At 42.5% G+C, this 27,620-nt stretch overlaps 1 protein-coding gene across 1 annotated transcript; it reads right to left on the bottom strand.

The window, feature by feature from the left end:
• Positions 1-27,388, bottom strand: LOC129859556 (glycophorin-C-like). The gene is made up of 5 exons (XM_055929452.1): positions 27,227-27,388; positions 26,678-26,830; positions 12,443-12,499; positions 7,577-7,624; positions 1-6,926 (listed from the first exon to the last, which is right to left on the bottom strand). The coding sequence occupies exons 2-5, from the start codon at positions 26,811-26,813 to the stop codon at positions 6,748-6,750; spliced, it is 420 nt and encodes a 139-aa protein (XP_055785427.1). The 5' UTR covers positions 26,814-26,830; positions 27,227-27,388; the 3' UTR covers positions 1-6,747.
• Positions 27,389-27,620: the final 232 nt, after the last annotated feature.

Raw genomic sequence — 27,620 nt, 5'->3', positions numbered from 1 at the left:
TAAGGATGTACCCTATATTCTGGTAGGATTATGCTGTAAATAAGATACAACTTCAGGCAATTCCAAATTCCATGTGACAAAATGACTGCCTGCTCTAATGAATGCAAAGCTGCAGAGTTAACGCCAGGGTGTCAGGTGCAATGAAAAGTGATATTGGGCTCTCACTTTTAATTAAATCTAAATGTGCCTGCAGTCAACTGAGTAATTACACCCAGGGAACTGAATTATCTGGTCAAAAGTTTGTCACAACAACTAAGTCTGGAAAGACAACTGGAACTCGGAACTGGAACTCAGAACTGGCTTCTCACACTGAGAGAGAAAAAAAAAGTACAGAGACCTTTCAATGGTCTGCCTGTATTAAAAAAAACAGTAATTATTATTTATTTTTAAAAATAGGATGGACATGACATGAAAAAAGTGAACATACTCTAGGACCCAAAGTAACCCATCCATACACACACAAACACAATTCCAGTAGTTTGTTAATGACAATATAGCCTAGCAGACTACCTGCAGATGATTCAGTGCTGGCTGACTTGTTTTGCTGATCGGGCTTCTGCAGGTGCAATGCGGTTACACATGAAATAACAAAAGCCAATTTCCCCTAATGACCGTTCATATGAAGATTATTTATCAGTTATTATAGAGTAATAATGATTAGGCCTATATCACCTCTTACTGCTGAGCGCACCAGGCAGGCAGAGGCAGGCAGGTAGAGAGGCAGGCCGAGAAGCAGAGAGGCAAGCAGGCAGGCAAAGAGGCAGGCAGACAGGCAGGCAGGCAGAGAGGCAGGCCGAGAGGCAGAGAGGCAAGCAGGCAGGCAGAGAGGCAGGCAGGCAGAGAGGCAGGCAGGCAGAGAGGCAGGCCGAGAGGCAGAGAGGCAAGCAGGCAGGCAGGCAGAGAGGCAGGCAGACAGGCAGGCAGGCAGGCAGAGAGTCAAGCAGGCAGAGGCAGGCTCCCTCCTTCTAGGCTATCTGTACAGGAAGCCAGCCACACAGGCAGCAAGGCAAGAAGGCAGGTATATAGGCAGGCAAACAGGCAGGGAGCCTCCTTGGGGACAGTAAATGCATGTTGGATAGTGGGAGTGAGACAAGGTTATTATGATCTCTGGGATCAGTGGGCAGTGTACTGTTCTTGTGTTGTATGAATCTTTCAAAACCAAACTATAGGTATATACATTAGTAACAGTTATGAATGGGGATGATGTCCCCTTTAGTTTTATGGAGATGCAGCTCTCTTTGGTACAGTGAGCCTAATAGGGAAACAATGATTCATCAAAGTAAACCGAAAGGAACAGACTTCATTAAAAGCAGTTCAAAGCATAACACCGTTTGTTCCCTCTTTTCCGAATCACTTCTCTTCTTCATTTCTGCCTAGTTTTGCATTTACAAGCTTGTGAATCCTTCTGAAAACTGTTTTAACACTGCATTGGTTGAACACTGTTTTAAAGCTGGAATTCGTACTCGGTGAAACTGCCACGTCCGTTTGCGATATTACAACAACGAAGACGTTACTTCAAACAACTAACAGTTTTCCCCCCCAGTTGACATCGTTGCACGCGCGATAGAACACAGAGTATGTGCTGGAATATTTTTGGGGGACTACGATACTGGATGCTCCTCCTCCGTTTCATCAGCAGAACAAAAATCATGGCAAATGCACTGAGGGCAAACAATGGCACTGTTTCACCTTATGCGGATTTCATCTTTAACACTGAGTTGGTTTAACAGTTCTCTAACGCTGCTCTGTTGGGGATCCCCTCTCTCTGCAAGTTTGACATTCACTAGTTTGACATTCACTTCTTTGGGGAAGTGCTGAGTGCAGGAACTATTCCTGGCTGTAACAATGTGGCATCCATCTTCACAGGCAGGTACTGTATTATATATTCCTGTAACCCTGACCCCCCCCAAAAATGTACTTCATAACCTTCCCATTGCACCTTTGAACAGAAGCGTAAAAAGCCTTAACATAAACCCCCGGCGCAGACTTTGTGCTAGCAATTTTGCGAGAACTGCTTATCTTGCAATATTCAATATCCATAGCGGAAACGTATTGAAATAGTAATTGAGTCTGGAATGGAAGTCCTTTCTCCTAGGAAGCTTGCCATGTCAGGGGCTAAGTCACATATCTTCATTATAACTTATAGGATATTCGCTGAAGAATAGAATAGAGCAACACTTGGATGAGCTGGAATTGAGCATTTTCTGTTTTATTGCTGCTGCATTATGCAAAACTCTCCTTTCTCAAGAGCCCCAGAACCTTAAATGTGCATCCCAAATGGCACCCTAATCCCTACTCAATGCACTACTTTTGACCAGGGACCAGGGAATAGGGTTGCATTTGGGACCGCCCCTATTGTAAGCCATGGGGATATTCTAACAAGATGATTCATTGAGTTTCCTGTTCCCATTCTTCTTTCATTTGTCTGAACACATCCAGGTCTCCGTCCCAAATGGCAGCCTATTTCCTGTACATTCTGCAGTGCACAACTTTTGACTAGAGCTCTATGGGTGCTGTTTGGGACGCACACAATACTTAGCCTATTGTCTAACAAGGGAGATAATCTACACAACTCAGACTACGGTACCATGGGCTTCCAAGTCAAGTTATTCATGAATTCATGTACTGTATCCTCTTTTACTGGAATTAGCTCCAACTCAAAGAGAGTGAGGCAGCTACGTTGCTCAAAAGAAATTCAATGTGTTTTCATCGTTGATGTCTTTAGGTGAGTACAGTCCCATGCCGCATTCATCCATGGAGAATGCTAGCATGTATTTGTATTTTATGCCATTTTGTCGACAGTAGGAGAAGAGATGGAAAAGTCACCAGCTTTGGCTTTGCCATTGTTCAAGCTTCACAGAGCAGTCGAGATGAAATTCATTTATGTTGATGCCTTCAGGGCCATATCAAAGTATGGCTTATTGTCGGAATAAAAAAGTATGTTCTCTGCACACCAAGGCCAGGAGGAAAGCTGGGATACAACTGTAAGAGATCACGATGGGTGTCTTTTCAACTGTTATTTGATTTCTAATAATAAAAATACATTGACCGGGAAGTGCGGCTGGTTGCTGGTTGCTGGTTGCAAGGCTGACTTCCTGATTATTGCCTTTCAAGCGCCTGGTGCTTGTGTTTAGCTGTCTAGGCCAAGCTATGGCTTCTGTGACCCTGGAATGACTCTTTTAGAAAAGTTGTTAATCTCTTTGAGAGGTGTCAGTGGCCCTGCTGAAGTCACAGTTGAGTCCCAAGTGGCACCCTATTCCCTATTTAGCACCCTATTCCCCCATAGGGCCCTGGTCAAAAGTAGCCTAGTGCACTAAAGAAGAAATAGGGTGCTATTTGGAGCACATATTTTGTCAGTGTTTTCCTCTCTGATCAATAGGATTTGATATGTTGTCGGTGAGGACGGCAGTTGGATAGATGTCTCAATGGCGTTATTGTCTTTACCTCAATCAGACAGAGCACTCAAGCCACTGCACTCAAACACGCTGAGTCACTGGCTTTGAAGTTGGACTTGATTAGAGAATTGAAGGAAAAATCTGTTTGGAGAAAGGTTAGCAATTGTCCCATACTTTGATTAGGAAGACAAATGGAAATAAATACTTTCAACTTGCAATCAAATGGCCAAAAGTAAGTGCTCTTTGCCAGCTCGTAGATCAGGTGATGTATGATCTTGAGATTGGCTTGTATTGTCTTGTATCCCAACCAAGAATAATACGCAATTAGAGTAAAACGATTTCCCAAAGGCACAATGGTTTTTTGCAAAGTGTGCTGGCTCAGCTCTGCAGTAACGTTTCTGGGGTTGTTCGAATTGCATTAAACCCACATATCGCTGCCTGGCGCTACTCAAGGATTCAGAACTGCCCTTCAGCAGCCTCGGGCAGTGCATTGCTCTATTCTAGCTTGATGAATACAGAAAATACAAAATCCTCTATAAGCTTCTAAATCTCATTAACACACACTATTGAAGTGCAAACATTTGCCCCTGTATCTTGGTTTCCTGAACCCAGATGTTGTGTTGAATAATCCGATTTTTCGACTGGGTATACAAGTAAACTCTTAATTGGGGAAAAAGTTTGGCTGATTTAATCCATGACTGTGCAAATGTATCAAATGTGTAGCTTGATACATACCCACACCTAGTTGAATGGCATTTTCAGGTGATAAAACAACAGACATGCATTATCTTCAACATAAACTTGACCACATTTAGTCACCGATAGAGTATTTTGGGATGTCAATACTTTGAGCATACACTACCGCTCAAAAGTTTGGGGTCACTTAGAATTTCCTTGTTTTTGAAAGAAAAGCAAAAAAATTGTCCATTAAAATAAAATCAAACTGATCAGAAATACAGTGCAGACATTGTTAATGTTGTAAATGACTATTGTAGCTGGAAACGGCATATTTTTTATGGAATATCTACATAGGCGTACAGAGGCCCATTATCAGCAACCATCACTCCTGTGTTCCAATGGCACGTTATGTTAGCTAATCCAAGTTTCTCATTTTAAAAGGCTAATTGATCATTAGAAAACTATTTAGCAATTATGTTTGCACAGCTGAAAACTGTTGTTCTGATAAAGAAGCACTACAACTGGCTTTCTTTAGACTAGTTGAATATCTGGAGCATCAGCATTTGTGGGTTTGACTACAGGCTCAAAATGTCCGTAAAAAAAATAACTTTCTTCTGAAACTCGTCAGTCTATTCTTGTTCTGAGAAATGATGGCTATTCCATGCGATAAATTGCCAAGAAACTAAAGATCTCGTACAACACTGTGTACTACTCCCTTCACAGAACAGTGCAAACTGTCTCTAACCAGAATAGAAAGAGGAGTGGGAGGCCCTGGTGCACAACTGAGCAACATCAACAGTGATGAGGCAAATTCCATGCTGGCCTTCTAGACAGAGTTCCTCTGTCCAGTGTCTGTGTTCTTTTGCCCATCTTAATCTTTTATTTTTATTGGCCAGTCTGAGATATGGCTTTTTCTTTGCAACTCGGGATAGAAGGCCAGCATCCCGGAGTCGCCTCTTCACTGTTGATGTTGAGGCTGGTGTTTTGCGGGTACTATTTAATGAAGCTACCAGTTGAGGACTTGTGAGGCATTTGTTTCTCAAACTAGACACTCTAATGTTACATAGGTATTCAGACCCTTTGTTATGAGACTCGAAATTGAGCTCAGGTGCATCCTGTTTCCACTGATCATCCTTGATATGTTTCTACAACTTGATTGGAGTCCACCTGTGATACATTCAATTGATTGGACATGATCTGTAAAGGCACACACCTGTCTATAGTTGTCTATAGACTGTCTATAGACAGTGCTTTTCAGAGCAAAAACCAAGCCATGAGGTTGAAGGAATTGTCCATAGAATTCCGAGATTGTGGATTGTGTCGTGGCACAGATCTGGGAAAGGGTACCAAAACATTTCTGCTGCATTGAAGGTCCCCAAGAACACAGTGGCTTCCATCATTCTTAAATGGAACAAGTTTGGAACCACCAAGACTCTTCCTAGAGCTAGTCGCCCGGCCAAACTGAGCACTCGGGGAGAAGGGCTTTGGTCAGGGAGGTGACCAAGAACCCGATGGTCACTCTGACAGCGCTCCATAGTTGCTCTGTGGAGATGGGAGAACCTTCCAGAAGCACAATCATCTCTGCAGCACTCCACCAATCAGGCTTTTATGGTAGAGTGTCCAGACAGAAGCCCCTCCTCAGTAAAAGGCACATGACAGCTCGCTTGGAGTTTGCCCAATAAAAGCCCCTAAAGGACTCTCAGACCATGAGAAACAAGATTCTCTTGTCTGATGAAACCAAGATTGAACTCTTTGGCCTGAATACCAAGCGTCATGTCTGGAGTAAACCTGGCACCATCCCTACGATGAAGCTTGATAGTGGCAGCATCATGTTGTGGGGATTTCTTTCAGTGGCAGGGTCTGGGAGACTAGTCAGGATCGTGAGAAAGTTGAACTGAGCAAAGTACAGAGAGATCATTGATGAAAACCTTTTCCAGAGCACACCTTAAACTGGGGTGAAGGTTCACCTTCCAACAGGACAACGATCCTAAGCACACAGCCAAAACAATGCAGGAGTGGCTTTGGGACACGTCTCTGAATGTCCTTGAGTGGCCCAGCCAGAGCCCGAACTTGAACCTGATCTGAAAATAGCTGTGCAGCAGCCTCTCCCCATCCAACCTGACAGAGCTTGAGAGGATTTGTAGAGAAGAATGGGATAAACTCCCCAAATACAGGTGTGCCTAGCTTGTAGCGTCATACCCAAGAAGTCTCAAGGCTGTAATCACTGCCAAAGGTGCTTCAACAAAGTACTGAGTAAAGGATCTGAATACTTATGTTAATGTGATATTTCAGTATTTTTTTCTTAATACATTTGCAAAAATTGATAAATACCTGTTTTTGCTTTGTCATTATGAGATTTTGTGTATATTGATGAGGGAAATAAAGCTGTAGAATAAGCCTGTAATTTGGCTGAAATAGCTAATCCACTAATTTGAAGGGGTGTCCACATACTTTTGCATATATAGTGTATATACTATATGGGCAATACAAAAATAAGTGATCTAATTATTTTGTCTCTTCGAAGCAAAATCTGCAGAGCTGAGATGGTTGTAGGCCCCATATAAATGTTATCTTGAAATTAGATGACCGTCATAGGCATTTCCAATTCCATAGAAAATATTGGCCCTGGTTTAGAAACGGAAAAAATCCTGTTTCAAATGAAGTATTCTTCTTTCTACTCCTCCTTGTCCAAAATCTCTAGTTGAACCTGCTCGCTTTGAGATTCACCGCCATAATTGTCGGCAGAATCACCACACTCGGCCTCGTTGGTGTGGTAAGTGCCCTTACGCTTGACAATGTAGCGCAGTACCAGCAACGCCACGAGCAGCGCCAGGAGCAGCGCAAAAATGACTCCTGGGAAGGGAGAGAGACGAGTAGAAATTAGACTGACTGAGAGAGGAGAATGGTCTCTGAAAATATAGAGTACTTTTTTAAAGTGTAATATGTTTTATCATAAGACACGTTATCATAGTAGTAATCGTGAACTGGAACGTCAAAGCAACGTTCTATTTTTATATTTTAGTTCATTGATTTTAGGTAGGTTGGGTCGGCAGGTAGCCTAGCGTTTAAGATGGTTGGGCCAGTAACCCGAAAGGTCGCTGGTTCGAATCCCTGAGCTGACCAGGTGAAAAATCTGTCGATGTGCCCTTGAGCGAGGCACTTCCTGTAAGTTCCTCTGGATAAGAGCAGCTGCTAATTGACTTCAAATGTAAGTAACGTTCATGACATTTCTTTGATAGAGTAAAAATGGATGGCTGAACGTGGCTTCCTCAGCATGACAAGGGAAACTATAACAATTAGATGAAACCAGAAAGGACTTTCCATTTACGTAATACTCATAGCACTGGTTCCATTCTCAGACTACAGAGAGAACAATAACGCGTCCACATCTGGATAACCATCTCTAAAGCTTAGGGGTTAGGCCCGGGTTAATGTAAAGCGCCTCGTGACAACTGCTCATAAAATCCCCTTTATAAATACATTGTGATTGATATATTTCTCACCTCCGAAAATGGCTTCAAAGGATCCATCATCTACGTTGGCGGCTCCCACTGCAATGACACCAGAACAGACAGCACGATAATGACATTAGAGAGACAGAGCCTCGTAGTCAACACACAGACATGTACAGTACCTACTGTTTTATCATTACAGATTTCACCATACCTTCATTACACTAGCTTGTTTGATGCTTGCATGCATTGCTTATCTCTGTAGTTTGAATCTGGTTTAGACTATACAGTACTGACAGAGTTGTGTTTACAGTATATGATATAGGTTTGAGAGAAGCTATACTGTTTTTGAATTTCAAAAAAATTAGAAATATTTATTACAAAAAACACAAGGAAGGGGTAACATTAAAGTATTAGAACATGAAGGACAAACAATACAGCATCAAGACACTATCAAACATGTATCAGTCTTTCCGCAACACAGCCATCCTTGTGTGTCAGGGTACGTGTGCACGATAGTGATATAAAATATATGTCATAGTTTCCTTTTTCATGATCACAATCTTGTGAAGCCCGAACCCTCCAAGATCCCCCCACAGTTCCCCAATAGCTGTCCCTCAACCATTCAAGACCCCTCCCACAGTCCACCCCCACAGGAATAAAATTTATTAATTCCATTCCCCACCCCCAAGAACCCCCAATGCAGCTAAACTGTTAACTTTAAGTATCCTATCTGTAACGAACGTCGTCGGGAGAAGGAGAAGAGGACCAAGGTGCAGTGTGGTATGCGTCCATATTACTTTTAATAAATATGAAACACTTGAACAAAAACAACAAAAACGACAAACTAACAGTTCTGCAAGGTGCAATACACAAAACAGAAAACAACTACCCAAAAACACAGGTGGGAACAGGCTACCTAAGTATGGTTCTCAATCAGAGACAACGATTGACAGCTGCCTCTGATTGGGAACCATACCAGGCCAAACACATAGAAACGGACAACATAGAACAAAACATAGAATGCCCACCCCAACTCACGCCCTGACCAATCAAAATAGAGACATAAAAAGGATCTCTAAGGTCAGGGCGTGACACTATCTCCTGATTCTCCTGTGTCTGAAGCGTGGAGGCAGCTTGACGTACAAGTACACCCCCTGGACAGGACGCTAGTCTAGCACAGGGCCTGTTGACTGAATGTTATTCTCTCACTAAAACAGTGACAGATAGAAGGTGCCTTTCTACCTGACAAAAGAGGAAGGGAAACTAAATAAAGAGTGATGAAGGAGATGCTAAGTATAAGTTATTGCAATGGAACAGCTGTCCAATCCACCTTGACTTTAATCTAGCCGGGACACACACACACTCCAATCAGCTCAATGTGTGTCAGCGCAACCTATCTTACAGTTGTAACGGCTTTCGTTGGTGGAAGGAGAGGAGGACCAAAATGCAGCGTGGTACGTATCCATAATATCATTTAATCGAGAATGAATACAAAATACAAAATACAAAAAAACAAGAGAATAAATGAAAACCGAAACAGTACCGTATGGTGCAAACACTAACACAGGCAACAATCATAGAAAAACAACATAGAATGCCCACCCCAACTCACGCTCTGACCAAACAAGAATAAAGACATAAAAAAGGAACTAAGGTCAGAACGTGACAACAGTGCAACGCACAAACACACACACTTCCCAGAACAACTTGCAGGTGTGTAGGGAAAAATGGCACACATTTCAAAAGTGCCAAGTAAAAAAAAAAGAAGTGTGCTGGGACGCTTCAGTGTGTGGTTCTTCAGTACTTCATTAACGCTTAATTACCTGCTTCATCAGAGGAGTAAATCTATCATTAATGAATCATGAATCAATTTCGTAAAATGTGCAACCCCTTCCAAGGCCGCGTCCCAAATGGCACCCTGTTCCCTTCATAGTGTACTACTTTTGACCATGGCCCCTGGTGCGCTGGTCAAAAAGTAGCACACAATATAGTGAATGTTGCACACACCAAGTCATTATCAAGATACATGCGCCGATAACCACCCTCCCTGTACAAGGGCACAAATGTAGTGGATGACATGACGGAGGTTGAGCTGAGAGTGGGAGGTTGCTGCGTTCAGAAGACTAGCTACCCGGGGTGTAAGAGGGTAAGAGGTGTTAGTAGTGTGTGTGTCAGTACTGAGAGAATACATGTTTGAGCATGGAGAGAAGAGTTCACAGGCCTTATTAACTCTCACTGTTCGAGGTCAGAGACATGATCGGTAATTGAGACTGAGGCATGTAGGCTTCAGGGAAAGGCTGCTCTCTCTCTCTGTCTGACACACACACACACACACACACACACACACACACACACACACACACACACACACACACACACACACACACACACACACACACACACACACACACACACACACACACACACACACACATAGGGAGAGACTGCTCGTGCTCGCTCTCTGTCTGTTCACACCTAGCCTTGTCATGTCCATATCCCCCTGCGTGTTCTTACAACATCTGTAGCCTAATTTGCATACCTCTCCCTTTTTATATTTATACATACACTACATGACCAAAAGTATGTGGTCACCTGCTTGTCGAACATCTCATTCCAAAATCATGGGCATTAATATGGAGTTGGTCCATATGAGTGAAAAGATATTAGCCTTTTTTATTGGTAAATATTACTGTTGGGAGAGAGAAATGCCAACATGTTGTCTACTTCAAAGTGTACAGTACAAATACACTAAATATACAAAAAAGTATGTGGACACCCTTCAAATTAGTGGATTTGGCTGTTTCAGCCACATCCGTTGCTGACAGGTGTATAAAAGAGAGCACACAGCCATGCAATCTCCATTGACAAACATTGGCAGTAGAATGGCCTTACTGAAGAGCTCAGAGACTTGTGGCACCGTCATAGGATGCCACCTTTCCAACAAGTCAGTTCGTCAAATTTCTGCCCTGCTTGAGCTGCCCCGGTCAACTGTCAGTGCTCTTATTGTGAAGTGGAAACGTCTTGGAGCAACAACGGCTGAGCTGCGAAGTGGTAGGCCACACAAGCTCACAGAACGGGACCGCCGAGTCTGTCCTCGGTTGCAACACTCACTACTGAGTTTCAAACTACCTCTGGAAGCAACATAAGTACAAGAACTGTTCGTCTGGAGCTTCATGAAATGGGTTTCCATGGTCGAGCAGCCACACACAAACCTAAGATCACCATGCGCTCTGCCAAGCGTTGGCTGTGGTGGTGTAAATCTCGCCGCCATTGAACACTGGAGCAGTGGAAACGTGTTCTCTGGAGTTATGAATCATGCATCACCATCTGGCAGTCCGACGGACGAATCTGGGTTTGGCAGATGCCAGGAGAACGCTACCTGCCCCAATTTCCTAGTACCAACTGTAAAGTTTGGTGGGGGAGGAATAATTGTTTTTCATGGTTCGGGGCCAGGTTCCTTTGTTCCAGTGAAGGGAAATCTTAACGCTACAGCATACAATGACATTCTAGAGACGATTCTGTGCTTCCAACTTTGTGGCAATAGTTTGGGGAAGGCCCTTTCCTGTTTCAGCATGACAATGCTCCAGTGCAAAAGTGAGGTCCAGAAAGAAATGATTTGTCGAGCTCGGTGTGGAAGAACTTGACTGGCCTGCACAGAACCCTGACCTCATCTCCATCAAACATCTTTGGGATGAATTGGACGCCGACTGCAAGCCAGGCCTAATCACCCCATATCAGTGCCCGACCTCATTAATGCTCTTGTAGCTGAATGGAAGCAAGTCCCTACTGCAATGTTCCAACTTCTCGTGGAAAGCATTCCCAGAAGAGTGGAGGCTGTTATGGCAGCAAAGGGGGGACCAACTCCATATTAATGCCCATGATTTTGGAATGAGATTTTGGAATGAGAATTAGGATGATGCCACCCAATCCCTTTAACAATGCCGCTTCCTGAATCCAAGTGTTTGACATGGGGAGGGGACCAGTAACTTTATGATCCAACTTTATCAATGTCTCGTCCAAATACCATAACATTTCATGCAAAACATGATTTTGACCATTCACGACCTTCTAAAACACAAGCAGAAGTGACAATTTCATTCAGCGCTAATGGCAAGTTTTAAGACAATCTTAATGGTAATGCAGCCGATAATGGAATGGGTTTGAGAGCCCGGAAGTGCAGTCAGTCTAGCCATGACACACAGTGCTCATGGAAGAGAGATGTGCATTTTGTGCCGGTTAATCTCATATTTAGAAACATAATTTGATTAAGCGTTTCATTTGATTAAAACCAAACATAGCCTACCCTCCCCTTAATCAAGACTGGTTTAGCAACATCGCATAGGTGCCTATTTTTTTAAACACTTTCTTAGAAATGATATGTGATCCCCCGAAATAGTGTTCACATACTAACACCCATAGAGTGTTGGTCCCTGGTAGGAGGTGCCATTTTGATGTTGTCTGGGTCACATTTTTGGGCGATTGTTAATGAAATCAATAGGAAGTGTTGTTTGTCCTTGGACATAAGAGGAAACACAGGGGACGTCATCATCAAAGTCATTTAGTATGCAGAGTGATGGGGATGCAGGAATGGTACTATGGAGGACGACTGAGGGAATGCTCAGAACTTTTTCCCCCCAGTAATTCTGAATGATGGGACAAAACCAGAATGCATGGAGGTGAGTGTCAGGAAAGTCTTTTTTGGCAGACTGGACACAGAGGTGAATCGACAAGCCCCATCAGGGACAGAGTTCTAAAGAAATAGGGAAATATGAATGAAAAGTGCTATGTTGGCAATATATTTGTCCGCCACTGTAGGTATCTTCACACTTTGGTGTAGACAACTTGTTGGCATTTCTCTCTCTCCGCCTTCTGTCTGTATCAATGTGTGATTTCTGAAGACATGAATGTACTTACCTAAAAAAGCAGCTGAGGTTGTTTCAGTCATATCTGCAGATGTTGTTGTCAGAACTCCTGCGAAAGCAAGCACATAGTTAAAAGACACATTAGCTACAAACACAAAATACTGTACTGTTGAAGAGACGAAAGAAAGCCCCATTGCACTTTGCATAACCCCACCTGAACAACCCCAAATCCGGGGGATATGTTCTGTGGACCAATGAAAAATGTTCTGCGGACCAATGGGGTTGCTTTGGTACTGGGGGCCTTGAATATGTGCAAGACAAGTCGTTGGCAGTAGTAGCCTAAAATCAGTTGGAATACCAGGTTTACATCATGCTTTCCTTTTTTGCCTTCAAGTTGACTTTTTTTGAAAAACTGAATGGCATTATTTAGGATGCTTAAAACCTGTTGAGGATGGGGGCGCTGTTGTCACTATTTATGCTAATCGTGTAATTTTTGAAACGGCTTCCCACAAAATTCTTGATCGTACAATATGCATATTATTATTATTATTGGATAGAAAACAGTCTATAGTTTCTATAGGAGTTGAAATTTTGTCTCTAAGTGGAACAGAAGTCATTCTACAGCAATTTCCCTGACATGGAGTCAGATTTCAGAAATTTTGGCCCCTGATCTGGAGTCAGTTAAAAGGCCGCAGTTATTGCTATGAGTATACGGACACTGCTTACGTCTTCCCCTGGATGCCTTTACGTGATGACGATTTGAATGGGGTCGATTGCGCGTTCACAGGCACTACAAATTAAAAAACCCTGTAGCTAGGAACTCTTTTCTTGCTGCGTAATGCGCCTGGAGGACATCGACCCGCACTTGTTCCAAGCATTAGTGGAGGGAGTAATATTACTCTGGTCATGTTTCTACTCGTTATGGGAGTTAAAAACATCATGAGGTAGTTAATTTAAAGCGTTTTATAGCAATTTATATCCGTTTAGTGCAATTTTGGGACATTTATTTCTGAAACGCTGTGAATTGCTGGGCACGCTTTCAGTTCATCCCGAACGCAGTTGGCATTTCCACATGGCAAGAGGACAGCTTTCCACCAAAAGACGATTAGACCCAAGAAAGGATCCTTTGCCCAAGATACTGATGGAAGAACAGCTCAAAGTAGGACATTTTTATTATGATAAATCGTGTTTCTGTCGAAAAATGTTAGTGGCTTAGGACGCCATGTTTTTTGACGTAGCTTCGCTTGGCGCAAACTGTATTGAAAAGTAAGGATAATTAAAAAAATGTAATTCCGCGATTGTATTAAGAATTAAATTGTCTATCAATCCCTGTCCACCCTATATTTTTTAGTCACGTTTATGAGTATTTATGTATAAGAGTAGATCACTGTCTAATATGGCGCACGGACATTTTCTCACCAGCTGGGCTACATTTCACATTGTCTAACCATGATTTTGGTGGCTAAATATAAACATTTTCGATCAAACTCTATATGGATTGTGTAATATGATGTTACAGGAGTGTCATCTGAAGAATTCTGAGAAGGTTAGTGAAAAAATTAATATATTTTGGCGATGTTGACGTTATCGCTCACTTTGGCTAGAATCAATGCTGGGCTGCTATGTGCTATGTGCTATGCTGATATAACGATTTATTGTGTTTTCGCTGTAAGACACTTAGAAAATCTGAAATATTGTCTGTATTCACAGGATCTGTGTCTTTCGATTAGTGTATGCTGTGTATTTTTACGAAATGTTTGATGATTAGTAAGTAGGTAAACACGTTGCTCTATGTAGTTTTTCTAGTCCATTTGTAACGGTGGGTGCAATTGTAACCTATGCCATCTACCTGAAATATGCACTTTTTTCTAACAAAACCTATCCCATACCATAAATATGTTATCAGACTGTCATCTGATGAGTTTTTTTCTTGGTTAGGGGCTATAAATATCTTAGTTTAGCCGAATTGGTGATAGCTACTGGTGTTGGTGGACAAATAAAAGATGGTGGATTATGCTAATGTGTTTTTAGGTAATAGATGTACATCTTTACATATTGTGTCTTCCCTGTAAAACATTTTAAAAATCGGACATGTTGGCTGGATTCACAAGATCTCTGTCTTTCATTAGCTGTATTGGACTTTAATGTGTGAAAGTTAAATATTTAAAAAAAATATATTTTTTGAATTTCGCGGCACTGGTTTTTCAGTGGGGGTGGGGGGGGAGTGCCGCTAGCGGCACCCTCATCCTAGACAGGTTAATCTTTGGGAAATGTGTGCCGCTAGCGGGACACCTCGACAGCATCCGGTGAAATTGCAGAGTGCGAAATTCAAACTACAGTATTATAAATATTTAACTTTCATCAAATCACAAGTGTCATACATCAAAATAAAGCTTAACTTCTTGTTAATCCAGAAGCTGTGTCAGATTTCAAAAAGGCTTTACGGCAAAAGCATACCATGCGATTATCTGAGGACAGCGGACCGCATACAAACACATGAAAAACATATTTCAACCAGGCAGGTGCGACACGAAAGTCAGAAATAGCGATATATAAAATGCCTTACCTTTGATGATCTTCTTCTGTTGGCACTCCAAAAGGTCCCAGTTACATCACAAATGGTCCTTTTGTTCGATAATGTCCTTCTTTATATCCATAAAATCTCAGTTTAGCTGGCACACTTCAGTCAATAATCCACCCAGTTTCCCTCCATCAAAATGCATACAAAATGAATCCCAAACGTTACTAATAAACTTTTCCAAACAAGTCAAACAACGTTTATAATCAAACCTTAGGTACCCTAATACGTAAATAAACAATACAATTTAAGACGGAGAATCGTTATTGTCTTTACCGGAGAAAAATACCAAAGAACGCGTCTCATTCACGCGCTTGGAAACACTACAGCCAAAATGGGAGCCACCTAGAAAAACTACAATTTCTGGCTCATTTTTCCAAAAACCAGCATGAATCTCTTTCTTAAGACTGCTGACATCTAGTGGAAGCCCTAGGAACTGCAATCTGGGAGGACTTGGCCTTAAAATAAAAGTGATAGCCATTGAAAACAGTGGTAGGCTGAATTTTTTGTTGTTGAGGGGGATGGTTTGTCCTTGGGATTTTGCCTGCCATATCCGTTCTGTTATACTCACAGACATAATTTTAACAGTTTTAGAAACTTTAGAGTGTTTTCTATCCAAATCTAATTATATGCATATCCTAGCTTTTGGGCCTGAGTAACAGGCAGTTTACTTTGGGCACGCTTTTCATCTGGAAGTGAAAACACTGCCCCCATCGCAAACAAGTTGAGACAGAAGCTTATATTATACTAAATTAAATGAATTATTTGAACAACTGTACAGAAAGTGTGGTTTCACATAAAACTATTTTCTAAATAGTGTGCCTTCAATAGGATTTGACCCCATACCCTCAAGATCCTGAACATCCCATAGTTCCCTAATCTACCTGCTGAGCTACCAGTCTAGTAAAACTACATGTAAAACTACAAACTACATCCTAACTATATTTGTAAGTACGGTGTACAGTAAAGGCCTATGTTTAACCATGCATTTCCATACTGAAGCAATGCAACTGTTTGAAAGCAGCTTGGAATCGAATAAAGCACCGAAACCACAACGAAATAAGTGGGATCTCGTATTTTGCAACACACGGTTTGAAAAAGCACGTGATGAAACAAAGCTTCGGACGTAATTGATGACGTACTTCTGATAAAGTGCTACACTATGGGACTCTGCTGGTTCCCCTTCCTGCTGAGTTTCAGCATCCCAAATGGCTCGCTATTCCCTATATAGTGCCCAACTTTTGACCAGGGCCCATAGAGCTCTGGTCTCAAGTAGTGCACTAAATAGGTAATAGGGGGCCATTTGAGACACAGTATGCTGTATGCATGCCTCTTCTACTGTTTCTCTATACAAAACAGCTGTTTCCCCAAGACAGAGCAGAACTCCGTCCACAAGATGTCCCCCCTGGGAGGGAACAAGTGGCACTGGAGCCCAACCACGGGGACTGAGCCGGTAGTTGGTGGCATGGCATAAAATAGACTACACAGCCCCACTGACTGACTGATACAAATATTTGTATGCTGACTAAATGTGCCTGAGAACAGAATAATTTCCCAAAAGGAGAGCTTACCTGAATGCTGCCTGCACAGCTTTGAACTCTGCTTGTATATCCACGAGGCCAGGGCAAGGGCATCATATCTCCTATCTCCTCGGCCCCACAGCTTAATGTCAGGCTACATGATGATAGTGCTTTAGAAACAAGCATTGTTGCTGCTCTGGGATTATTTAGAATTAACATTCAACCTGGAACCTAACACAATATTTTGGTTTCAGCCCTCATGTTGCGTTATTTATGTGTGCGGTACTAGTTTCCAGTTCATCGATAGTAACAAGATTGTCTCCTACTTCACTTTCCATGACCTTATTCAGAGTAAGATCAAAACAGTGGGGAGACTAAATACAGTGGGGAGACTAAATACAGTGGGGAGACTAAATACAGTGGGGAGTTGTACGTGGCAATTGTAGTTCAATTCTAGTACAGTATAAACTGTTGTTGTTCTCGATTCAAACCTTGACCCAGTCTGCATCAGATTGTTATATTGAATATTTTCAAGACAATGCTGATGCAAATATGACATATAGGGGAGTATATTCTCTAGTATCACTACAATGGAAAGGTAGAGTACGAGCTTTGCTTTGATATTAGCTGGGTTCTTTTCACGAGGGCGTCCCAGATTCCCAAGTTAACTCCAGGCAGTCGGTTGGTCTTTTAATAAAGGGATGATGGCTGACTGTAACATTCCCCCATATATCCCTCTGATGTTTCCCCTCTCTCTGACCTCCCCTCAGCTGCCCAGGGGTATAGAGTGGTTGATAGGCCAGGCAGGGGCCAAAAATGACGGTAATTTACATTTATTTTGTTTTGAAGCAGCAGTCCTTGGAGAGGAGGGTGAGATGAGATGGCTTTGTAGTGAGATCATTTGGGGCTCTGGCCCAGTGCTCTGTAGTTAATGAGGTACAGACAGAGAGCCTCATATGAAGGAGAGCGGTGTAATGTACTGTAAGTATGGGCTTCCTGGTGCTGCAGGGGCCATTCACTTATTGTTATGGCTTTAAGAGGTTGGAGAAGTATATTATTGCTTGGGGGGATATGGGCTAGAGGGCATCTGAGGGGGTTGTTCAGCTAAGGAAATGTTCAGCTGATTAAAATAAGTCGTCTATGCATTCATGTGGGTGTCAGAGAAATGGAAAGAGCGAGAGAGATTTGCTGAAACAATAGTGGTTGCCATTTGGGAGTACTTCTCTATAAAAGTCAACGACACCATCTTAGACCCCTTTCCCTAAACAATTTCCTACAGCATATTTAACCATTCTAAAGCAAATTCTCCCCACACCCAGTCCCGTACATGACGGCCACTTGGGCTTCGTCCGCACGCCAGGTGTTCTGGAGGAGGATTAGTGTAGAACTGGTCTCAACACACAGTCCCATCCTTTCCCCCTTAATGACATCATCCATGATGCAATAGTACAGTCAGAGCCCAGCTCAGTAAGTGGGCTAGGCTGTAGTATACTGTATGGCCTATGTATTTGTACTATATATGTATCTCTTATGCTATAGTTACTCAATACTATCTGCCCTTCTGCTATGGTGACTGTCCCTATAATGACTGCCCCAAGGGCAGCAACATCAGTAGTGTCTGCCCTTCTGCCATGATGACTGTCCCTATAGTGACTGCCCCAAGGGTGACTGTCCTTGTAGTGACTGCACCAAGGCCAGCAACATCAATAGTATCTGCCCTTCTGCTACGGGTGACTCTCCCTATAGTGACTGCACCAAGGCCAGCAACATCAATAGTATCTGCCCTTCTGCTACGGGTGACTCTCCCTATAGTGACTGTCCCAAGGGCAGCAACATCAATAGTATCTGCCCTTCTGCTACGGTGACTCTCCCTATAGTGACTGCCCCAAGGGCAGCAACATCAATAGTATCTGCCCTTCTGCTACGGTGACTCTCCCTATAGTGACTGCACCAAGGCCAGCAACATCAATAGTATCTGCCCTTCTGCTACGGGTGACTCTCCCTATAGTGCCTGCCCCAAGGCCAGCAACATCAATAGTATCTGCCCTTCTGCTACGGTGACTCTCCCTATAGTGACTGCCCCAAGGCCAGCAACATCAATAGTATCTGCCCTTCTGCTACGGGTGACTCTCCCTATAGTGACTGCCCCAAGGCCAGCAACATCAATAGTATCTGCCCTTCTGCTACGGTGACTCTCCCTATAGTGACTGCCCCAAGGCCAGCAACATCAATAGTATCTGCCCTTCTCATGAGAGAAGGTTGTTCAAACATTAAAGCATTTAAAAGCATCACAATGGTCTGGCTATTGAATTTGGATCAACATAACGCCTATAACTTTTGTGAAGGCGCTACCTATAGGTGTGTGGCTGTTCCTTTATCAAGGCTACGACACTTACCGCAATCCATGTTCTGATAAAGATGGCAGCAGCTCGTTCTATCTCCTCCTTCTCCCTTAGCTTTATAAATGTATTTCTACTCTGATTTCCCAGCTGTCAAAGCAGCAGTTTGAGTCGAAGGCCGTGTCGCAGGCACTCTTCCAAGACCTGACTATGGTGCTGCTCTGAGCCAATGAGGTGACCTTGAGTTCCCTGCCTGGTCTACTGGGTCCAGGCCGTTTGACATGCCTGACAGATGCTTTATTTCCTCTCATTAACTTGTGAGAGGTGTGAAGAGAGAAAGAGAAGTGGGGGGAGAGAGAAACCCCGTTTATACCTGGTTCCAACTTGCGTCTCGTTGTCCTGATTCTGATTCTGCCCACATTTTTAGACAGGAGTAGATGATTAAACGATGCATTGGGATCTGATGGCGATCAGATCTTCCTGACCACCTCCGGAGGTAGTCAGACACGCATTATGTCTGAAGTTCTTACCAGTGTAGACCGATCTCGAGAGTGAAACCATTTCATGCATCACCGTTCCGTCCTCTAGAATCATTGACAGGTGACACCATTGCCTTATTGCATCAATATGTGTCTTAAAATGAAAAAATATTGAAAGAATAACTGTCAAATAATTTGCAAAGAGGGAGGGGCCAGGATATCTGGTCACAATGCATCCACAGTGTACATGGATGAAAGACACATCTTACCACCATCTGTAGACGCAACGGCTACAATGTGGGCATAGTCAGAATGTGGATCAAATCAGGACAAAGGATGCATGTTAGAACCAGGTATAAACAAGGCTAGAGAGAGAGTGGAGAGAGGGGGGGGGGGGGGGGGGGGGGGGATAGGGCGAGAAAGGAAACAGGTCTAATTTGAGGCAGTGGACCCAGACTTGACTCCTCAGGTTCAAACCTCAGTGAGTCATTGAGCTGGTGCAAGATTACAGGCAGGAAGGACTAATGAGACTGAATGATCATACTGAGATGTTTGAGTAGCCCTTTACATTTGTACATGTACACGATTGAAAATAGCAGATTTGGGCACTGATAAGCGCCTAAATTGGAACACAGTGTCTGTACAATAACATTCTATACATGATGTCGGAGCTAAGAGCTTCACAACGCTGTATGGGTTTTGACTGATGAGCCTATGTTTTCCTATTGTGACAAAAATGTGCAGTGGAACCCGCACCTGAATGCACTCATGATTCCTATCTATGCTCCCCAAAATGACGACTTCTCTGACGTGCCCCGTGTAAAGCGTAACACTGTGTGATCGTGTTTTATAACTTGGCAATAGAGCAAGCTTTCAAATGATTCCCACCCGACCCAGATTGCGATTTATAATGGGCCTTTCTTGGATTGCGTAAACAACAAAAGTAATTGCGTGATGGTGGGGGATGCAGGGCTGAGTTCCAAACAAAACAAACGTGTGCTTGCTCTAGGCCGCTTGGAGACACCATTTAGTCCTCTCACTCTAACCCTTGTCATTTTTGTTGTTGTCTTATGTTGCACCTACTCCACATTTTCCAGGAATATTCTTATCATGTTTCTGAATGTATCCGGAGTATTTTCAGATTTTGTTATCGACAAATGCAGTGAAAAGTGCAGTAAATGTAAAATGCACATAAAATCAACAGTGTAATGTTTGGATTCACTCTTGTCAGGTGAACTGTTGTGTCCTCATTTTTGGTCTAATAATTTCAAATAACGGCCTAGTACATCACCGGGGCCAAGCTTCCTGCCATCCAGGACCTATGTACCAGGCGGTGTCAGAGGAAGTCCCTAAAAATTGTCATAGACTCCAGCCACCCTAGTCATAGATTTCTACCCCTGCTACTGCACGGTTAGCGGTACCGGAGCACCAAGTCTAGGTCCAAGAGGCTCATAAATAGCTTCTACCCCCAAGCCATAAGACTCCTGAACAGCTAATCAAATGACTACCCAGACTATTGCATTGCACCCCCCCCCTCCTACGCTCTGTTATTATCTATACATAGCCACTTTTAATAACTCTATCTACATGTACATATTGCCTCAATTACCTCGACACCGGTGCCCTGCACATTGACATTGACTCTGTACCGGTACCCCCTGTTATTTACTGCTGCTCTTTAATGATTTGTTATTCTTATCTCTTACTTTTTTGGGGGGTATTTTCTTAAAACTGCATTGTAAGTAAGCATTTCACTGTAAGGTCTATTGTACCTGTTGTATTCGGCACATGTGACAAATACAATTTGATTTGATTTGAAAATCTCCAAGCTGTTCGCTTTAAATTGCTACCATGCTTATGCAGATGCTTTCTTCTGTAAGACCTATCTATATAGGCCAAGTCCCATGAGTGTAAAGGGTTAATTAACTCAGAATGGTAACATAAAATAGTAAGATTTTTTGACAGGAAGTCAAGTTAGGATCCACATACCACGGTGGTAGTGGATTTTGAATTTATCATGTATTTTATATATTATTTTAAACCTGTTGTCCTTTTTTCTTTTTACTTCAGTTAGTTAGTTAGAACATAATTAGTTGCAAAAAAGTTATACTTGTCTTCAGTCCATTAGCTTGATGAATGTAAACTATGTTTCAATAGCTGATGTTCAGTACTGCTCTCTTGGGAACAACATAACTTAGTTTTAGACACATTTGTAGCATCTTAAGTCAACAGGAAACAGATGCATAAAGGATATAGCGGATAGTCACACACCTGCTAATCAACATCTGATTGTCTCACCTCAATGAACTCTCCCTCACAAAAAATTCAAAATTACTGCATTACAATTCTACTCTAACCAGTGAGTGCATTCTAGAATGATCTCTTTGCTTCTTCACTGTCTCCCAAGGCTGTTATGACAGTCCAAAGCATGCTGCGTCCCTTTGGTATTCAGGTAGTATTGCCTTCCTCTCAGACAGCATCACGTTGAGCCTGTCATATTGGCTCGTCAACAACAACGACAGTACAGAGTCACTTCGATGCAGACATACACGGATCACGTCACTGAAGAGGGGAGAGAGCTAAGGATTTCACTCGGTCACTTTGGCTGGTGTGACATGCTGTGTTGGATGGCACTGTGATAGCTGTTCTTTATCAAACAAACCGAGGGGAATATGAGGGGAGAAGATTCTCAGAGGAATGTTTTCATGTACGTGATGTACGTCAGTGAGAGAAAGTGACTCTCTCCTTGTTGTAAGATAATCTCTTCATAACACTGTGTTTAAAATGACAACGCTTCGTCAGTTGCTTGTTCACAATTCAGTTCAAATGTGGTCTAAAATTGTTCCAAAGATTTCACGAGAGAAACAGAAAGACGCATTTGTTTATTTTCAAAACTGTCTCGCAATATTTTTCCTACCCTTTATAAAACAAGGAGAGCACAATTACTTCTGGTCCTTCAGTACCCCCACCAGTACATAGTTTTGTTATGGCCCCTGGACAAGCACACCTGATTCTACTTGTCAACTAATCATCAAGCCCTTGACAAGTTGAATCAGGGGCTACACCAAAAATCTGTACTGTTGGGGGGACTCAAGGACCGGAGTTGGGGAACACTGGTTTAATTGGGAGACTGTTACTTTCTTGGGAAATCTTTGGAACAATTTTAGACCACATTTGAATTGGTAGGGCGGAAGATAGCCTAGCGGGTAAGAGCAGCGGTTAAGCCTAGCGGTTAAGAGCCAGTAACTTGAATAGATTAACAAATATATTTATCATATACAGTGGCAATAAAAAAGTATGTGAACCCTTTGGAACTACCTGGATTTCTGCATAAATTGGTCATACATTTGATCAGATCTTCATCTAGGCCACAACAATAGACAGACACAGTCTGCTTAAACTAATGACACACAAACAATTATACGTGTCTATGTCTTTATTGAACACACCGTTTAAACATTCACAGTGCAGGGTGGAAAAAGTATGTGAAGCCTTGGATTTAATAACGGGCTGACCCTCCTTAGGCAGCAATAAGTATCAACCAAATGTTTTCTGTAGTTGCGGATCAGACTTGCATAACGGTCTGGAGGAATTTTGGACCATTCCTCTTTATAAAACTCTTTCAGTTCAGCAATATTCTTGGGATATCTGGTGTGAACCGCTCTCTTGAGGTAATGCCATAGCATCTCAATCAGGTTGAGGTCAGGATTCCGACTGGGCCACTCCAGAAGGCGTATTTTCTTCTTCTGAAGCCATTCTGTTGTTGATTTACTTCTGTGTTTTGGGTCGTTGTCCTGTTGCATCACCCAACTTCTGTTGAGCTTCAATTGGCAGACATTCTCCTGGAAAATGTCTTGATAAACTTGGGAATTCATTTTCCCCTCGATGATAGCAAGCTGTCCAGGCCCTGAGGCAGCAAAGCAGTCCCACACGATGATGCTCCCTCCACCATACTTTACAGTTGGGATGAGGTTTTGATGTTGGTGTGCTGTGCCTTTTTTCTCCACACATGATGTTGTGTGTTCCTTCCACACAACTCAATTGTAGTTTCATCTGTCCACAGAATATTTTGCCAGTAGCTCAGTGGAATATCAAAGTGCACTTTTGCAAACTTCAGACAAGCAGCAATGTTTTTTTTGGACAGCAGTGTCTTCTTCTGTGGTGTCCTCCCATGAACACCATTCTTGTTTAGTGTTTTACGTATTGTAGACTCGTCAGAGATGTTAGCATGTCCAAGAGATTTCTGTAAGTCTTTAGCTGACACTCTAGGATTCTTCTTGACCTCATTGAGAATTGTGTGTTCTCTTGCAGTCATCTTTGCAGGACGGACACTCCTAGGGAGAGTAGCAACAGTGCTGAACTTTCTTCATTTATAGACAGTTTGTCTTACCGTGGACTGATGAACATCAAAGCTTTTAGGGATACTTTTGTAACCCTTTCCGGCTTTATGCAAGTCAACAATTCTTAATCTTAGGTCTTATATATATATCATGCAAGTTCTACGCCAATACACATGTATGATCTTAATTTGAGTCAGTTTGCTACAGCAGGAAAAGGATCCTGCATGAAATTATAATTAATGGAGGAGATGGAGACCTGCACACTGTCTGAAAAAAAGGAATACATCCAATACTGAGGCTTTAATGCAAAATAAAGATTTCATGTCATTTAGTGGACACTCTTATCCAGAGCGACTCAGAGGAACAATTATTGCTAAGTGCTTTGCTCAAGGGCACATTGTAAGATTGTTCACCTAGTCGGCTTTGGGATTCAGACCAGAAACCTTTCAATTAGTGGCCCAACCCTCTTAATCGCTAGTCTACATGCCACACAGAAAGCTGTTCATTTGAACATCATGGTTTCTTTAAAAAAATCATAGTAGCAATAATTTATGATATTTCTCTGTTCGCTTTTGTATACAATGTAGATCATGCATTCTATTGTACTAGGTACTGACTACAGATTTTCTGATTAATTTTCTTGCTTGATCATGTGAGATGTAATTATCCTTGAAATTTAAACAGGTGTGTGTGCCGACCATTTATACTGAGGTTGGCCTGAGGCCGAAACTTCTGTTTAGATATTTTGGGCACAATGATGTTCAAATTAGCATCTTTATTTTGCATTCAAGCCTCAGTTTTGGATCTCCATCTCCTCCAGTATTCTTATTTGAACGCCTACGCACCTGGAACCAACAAGATTTAGTAGTAACCTTTAAAGAGCGCAGACGGCCTCCTATCATTTAAGTATCATAATTAATGGACATTTTTGTAGGGGTTGATCCATTTTTCGTAATGGAAAATCACGTATGAAATTTCAGTGGAAATTACAAGGTTCAGAAGCCTTTTAAACCTTCTGTAAAAAACAAAATGTTTGCCCTATTCATATAGGCCAATTCCCAAAATAATTGGCCTATATACTTAATACTACTATTTAAGTATAATAAACACTAAACATTTTAGATTTCCTGCATTGCAATGAAGTTGCAAGGAACCCTGCAAAAGGGTAGTCAAATTAAGATCCAACATCTGTATTTATCCACACGGTTGTCAGATGCTCATTTTATTTTCAGAGTATGTGAGGGTGCTCTTTTGTGTGTGCGTGTGTGTGTGTGTATGAGTGAGAGTGTGAAATTGAGCTGCTACCAGTCAGCCTGTCCTTATCACTAGAGCAGGACCTGTGGTGCTAGAGGTGTTCTTACCCAGACTCCTCTCTGGGTTTGCAGCTGGCTGATAAACAGACACTCCCTATAATCTGCAGGTCCATAGGGTGATACTCCCTTCTAACCTTCTCTGGAGACTCTCTCTCTCTCTCGTACCATCTTCACTGTTTCAAAGCCATATTTTCTTCCTGAGGAAGACATTTCCTGTTGTCTAGAGTTCTCTTCTCCTTTTCCTGTTTCCATTATCTTACTCCTCTACCTCTAATACACTCAAACTGTCACAACTTCCGCCCGAAGTCGGTCGCTCTCCTTGTTCGGGCGGCGTTCGGCGGTCGATGTCACCGGTCTTCTAGCCATCGCCGATCCACCTTTCATTTTCCATTTGTTTTGTCTTGTCTTCCCACACACCTGGTTTCAATACCATCATTACATGTTGTGTATTTAACCCTCTGTTCCCCCCATGTCCTTGTCCGGAATTGTTTATTGTATTGCTTGTGCGCGTTATGCTGGTGTGTACGGGTTTTGTTTACCCATTGATTTATTGTTCTGTTTACGGTGGCTTTGTTTATTAAACTGCACCGTTGTAAATCAGTTTTTTCTCTCCTGCGCCTGACTTCTCTGCCGACAGTACGCACCCCCTACACAAACTATAATTCAATAACCTGTACACAGTTGATTAATACAAAAGACTTCCACGGGGTATTTAGTAGCATTCTTTATCATGTGATGAAATATTCCCAGTGAGATTGATCACAGTAGCCATATCTGTTACGACTTCCGCCGAATACGGTCCCTCTCCTTGTTCGGGCGGTGTTCGGCGGTCGACGTCACTGACCTTCTAGCCATCACTGATCCATTTTTCATTTTCCATTGGTTTTGTCTTGTCTTCCTTCACACCTGGTTCCAATCCCATCAATTACATGTTGTGTATTTAACCCTCTGTTTCCCCTCATGTCCTTGTCGGAGATTGTTTGATTGTATGTGATTGTGCTAGTATATGTTGGTGTGCGACGGGTTTTGTACCCACTTTTGTTATTTTATATATATTGGTTTTTGGAGTTTGGTCAGCACTTATTAAACGACTCCCTTTATACCAAGTTCGTTCTCCTGCGCCTGATTTCCCTGCCACCAACACGCACCCATTACAATATCATTCATATGCATGGTCTGTCTTCTCATTTGGGGGTGTTCCTCTCCCCATATAGAGGACCATCTCTAGGGCAACCTCCAACCTCCTCAGTCACCTGCTCTGGGCTCTGAACCTTCAACAGTATTGGCGTACATTCTGTGTGCATCCCAAATGGTACCTGATTCCCTTTGCAGTGCACTACTTTTGACCAAGGCCCATAGGGCTCTGGTCAACAGTAGTGCACTATATAGGGAATAGGGTGCCATTTGGGATGCACACAGAACAATGTGGCATTTAATTAATATACCTGTATTTCCTAATGGGTTTGCATAGAACGAGCATAAAACATTACTTAGGAGGATAGTAGTAGGATTGCGCGGGATTCTTTTTATCTACATAACGATTTGTTTTAGGTTTTGTCCAAGAGGATACAAGCCTTTGGATTAGTTTTGTCTTCACAGCTGGTCCAAGCCAAGTTTGTCCTCTCTTGTCTAGTCCAGCACTTCCCTAAATACCACTGGAGAGTACTACCTCGTAGGTCTATGGTTGTATCACGTGTAGAAGAATATGGTACACTTACCAGCTCTGAAGGGTTGTGTGAAGTGTTCTGGGACATTCTGTGTGACCAGACGGGTGACGACCTCAATGATTCCTTGTTCGAATGTTTCTGCCGATGTCATGGGTATTGCCGGACCTGCTGTGGTTGATGCTTTCATGATGATGTCAGTCAATACTGGATTTACAGAATGCAGAGAAATAGTGAATGTGTTATTTCTGAAATTAAACATAGCCGTCTCCCCTTTTACATGTACAATATGTCAGGTGGTTAAGTATTTTATAGCAGTTAATAACAGAGTGGAGATTTTCTCGTACTGTCAAAGTGGGCATTTCACTATTCAAAACCACACAAATGACACCAATGACTACATGCATTATCAGGATTATTCCTCATTCTGAAAATCACTGATGTGACAGAATTAATCCAGATGTTAAGGACGTTGGCTTGAAGCTCTCGTCACTTTTTCCTCTCTGTCCTTCTCACAGTGCAACTTGTCTACAAAGTCTATCATAGAACGACAATACAAATTCCTTAATAGAAACGATGACATTCAAGAAATGCAGAACTCACCAATTCCAAGTCAAGCAATACGTTTTCCTTTAACTCCCTTTCCTTGATGAATTTGTGCAACTGTTTTGCTGTTAAGTTGACAGTATTGTTAAGTTGGAGACCCATGCGCAATGTGTTTTTTTTCTCTCTCCCTTGAATGGGTGTGGGCCACATCTGTTGCTCTGTGAGCTGATCTGCTAATTCCCCTGGTAGACATGGTCTCTTACGTAGCCACGAGTTAAGCATGCAGGCCCCTCCCTTTTACAAATGGGCCACAGCTGCTGAGTGATTGTCTCACACAATAGAACTGGCTGGGATAGGGTTATGGATAGGGCTAGGGGATAGGGGATAGGGAGGAGTGGAGGCACACACAGGAAGCCTGGGACCTACTATAGTGTAGAGTGATAGTGTCACA

The sequence above is a fragment of the Salvelinus fontinalis genome, chromosome 7 (genome assembly GCF_029448725.1).
Source record: "Salvelinus fontinalis isolate EN_2023a chromosome 7, ASM2944872v1, whole genome shotgun sequence".
Lineage (NCBI taxonomy): Eukaryota > Metazoa > Chordata > Actinopteri > Salmoniformes > Salmonidae > Salvelinus > Salvelinus fontinalis.
Note: the sequence above shows the minus strand (reverse complement) of the source record. Positions and strands in the feature narration are given on the sequence as shown.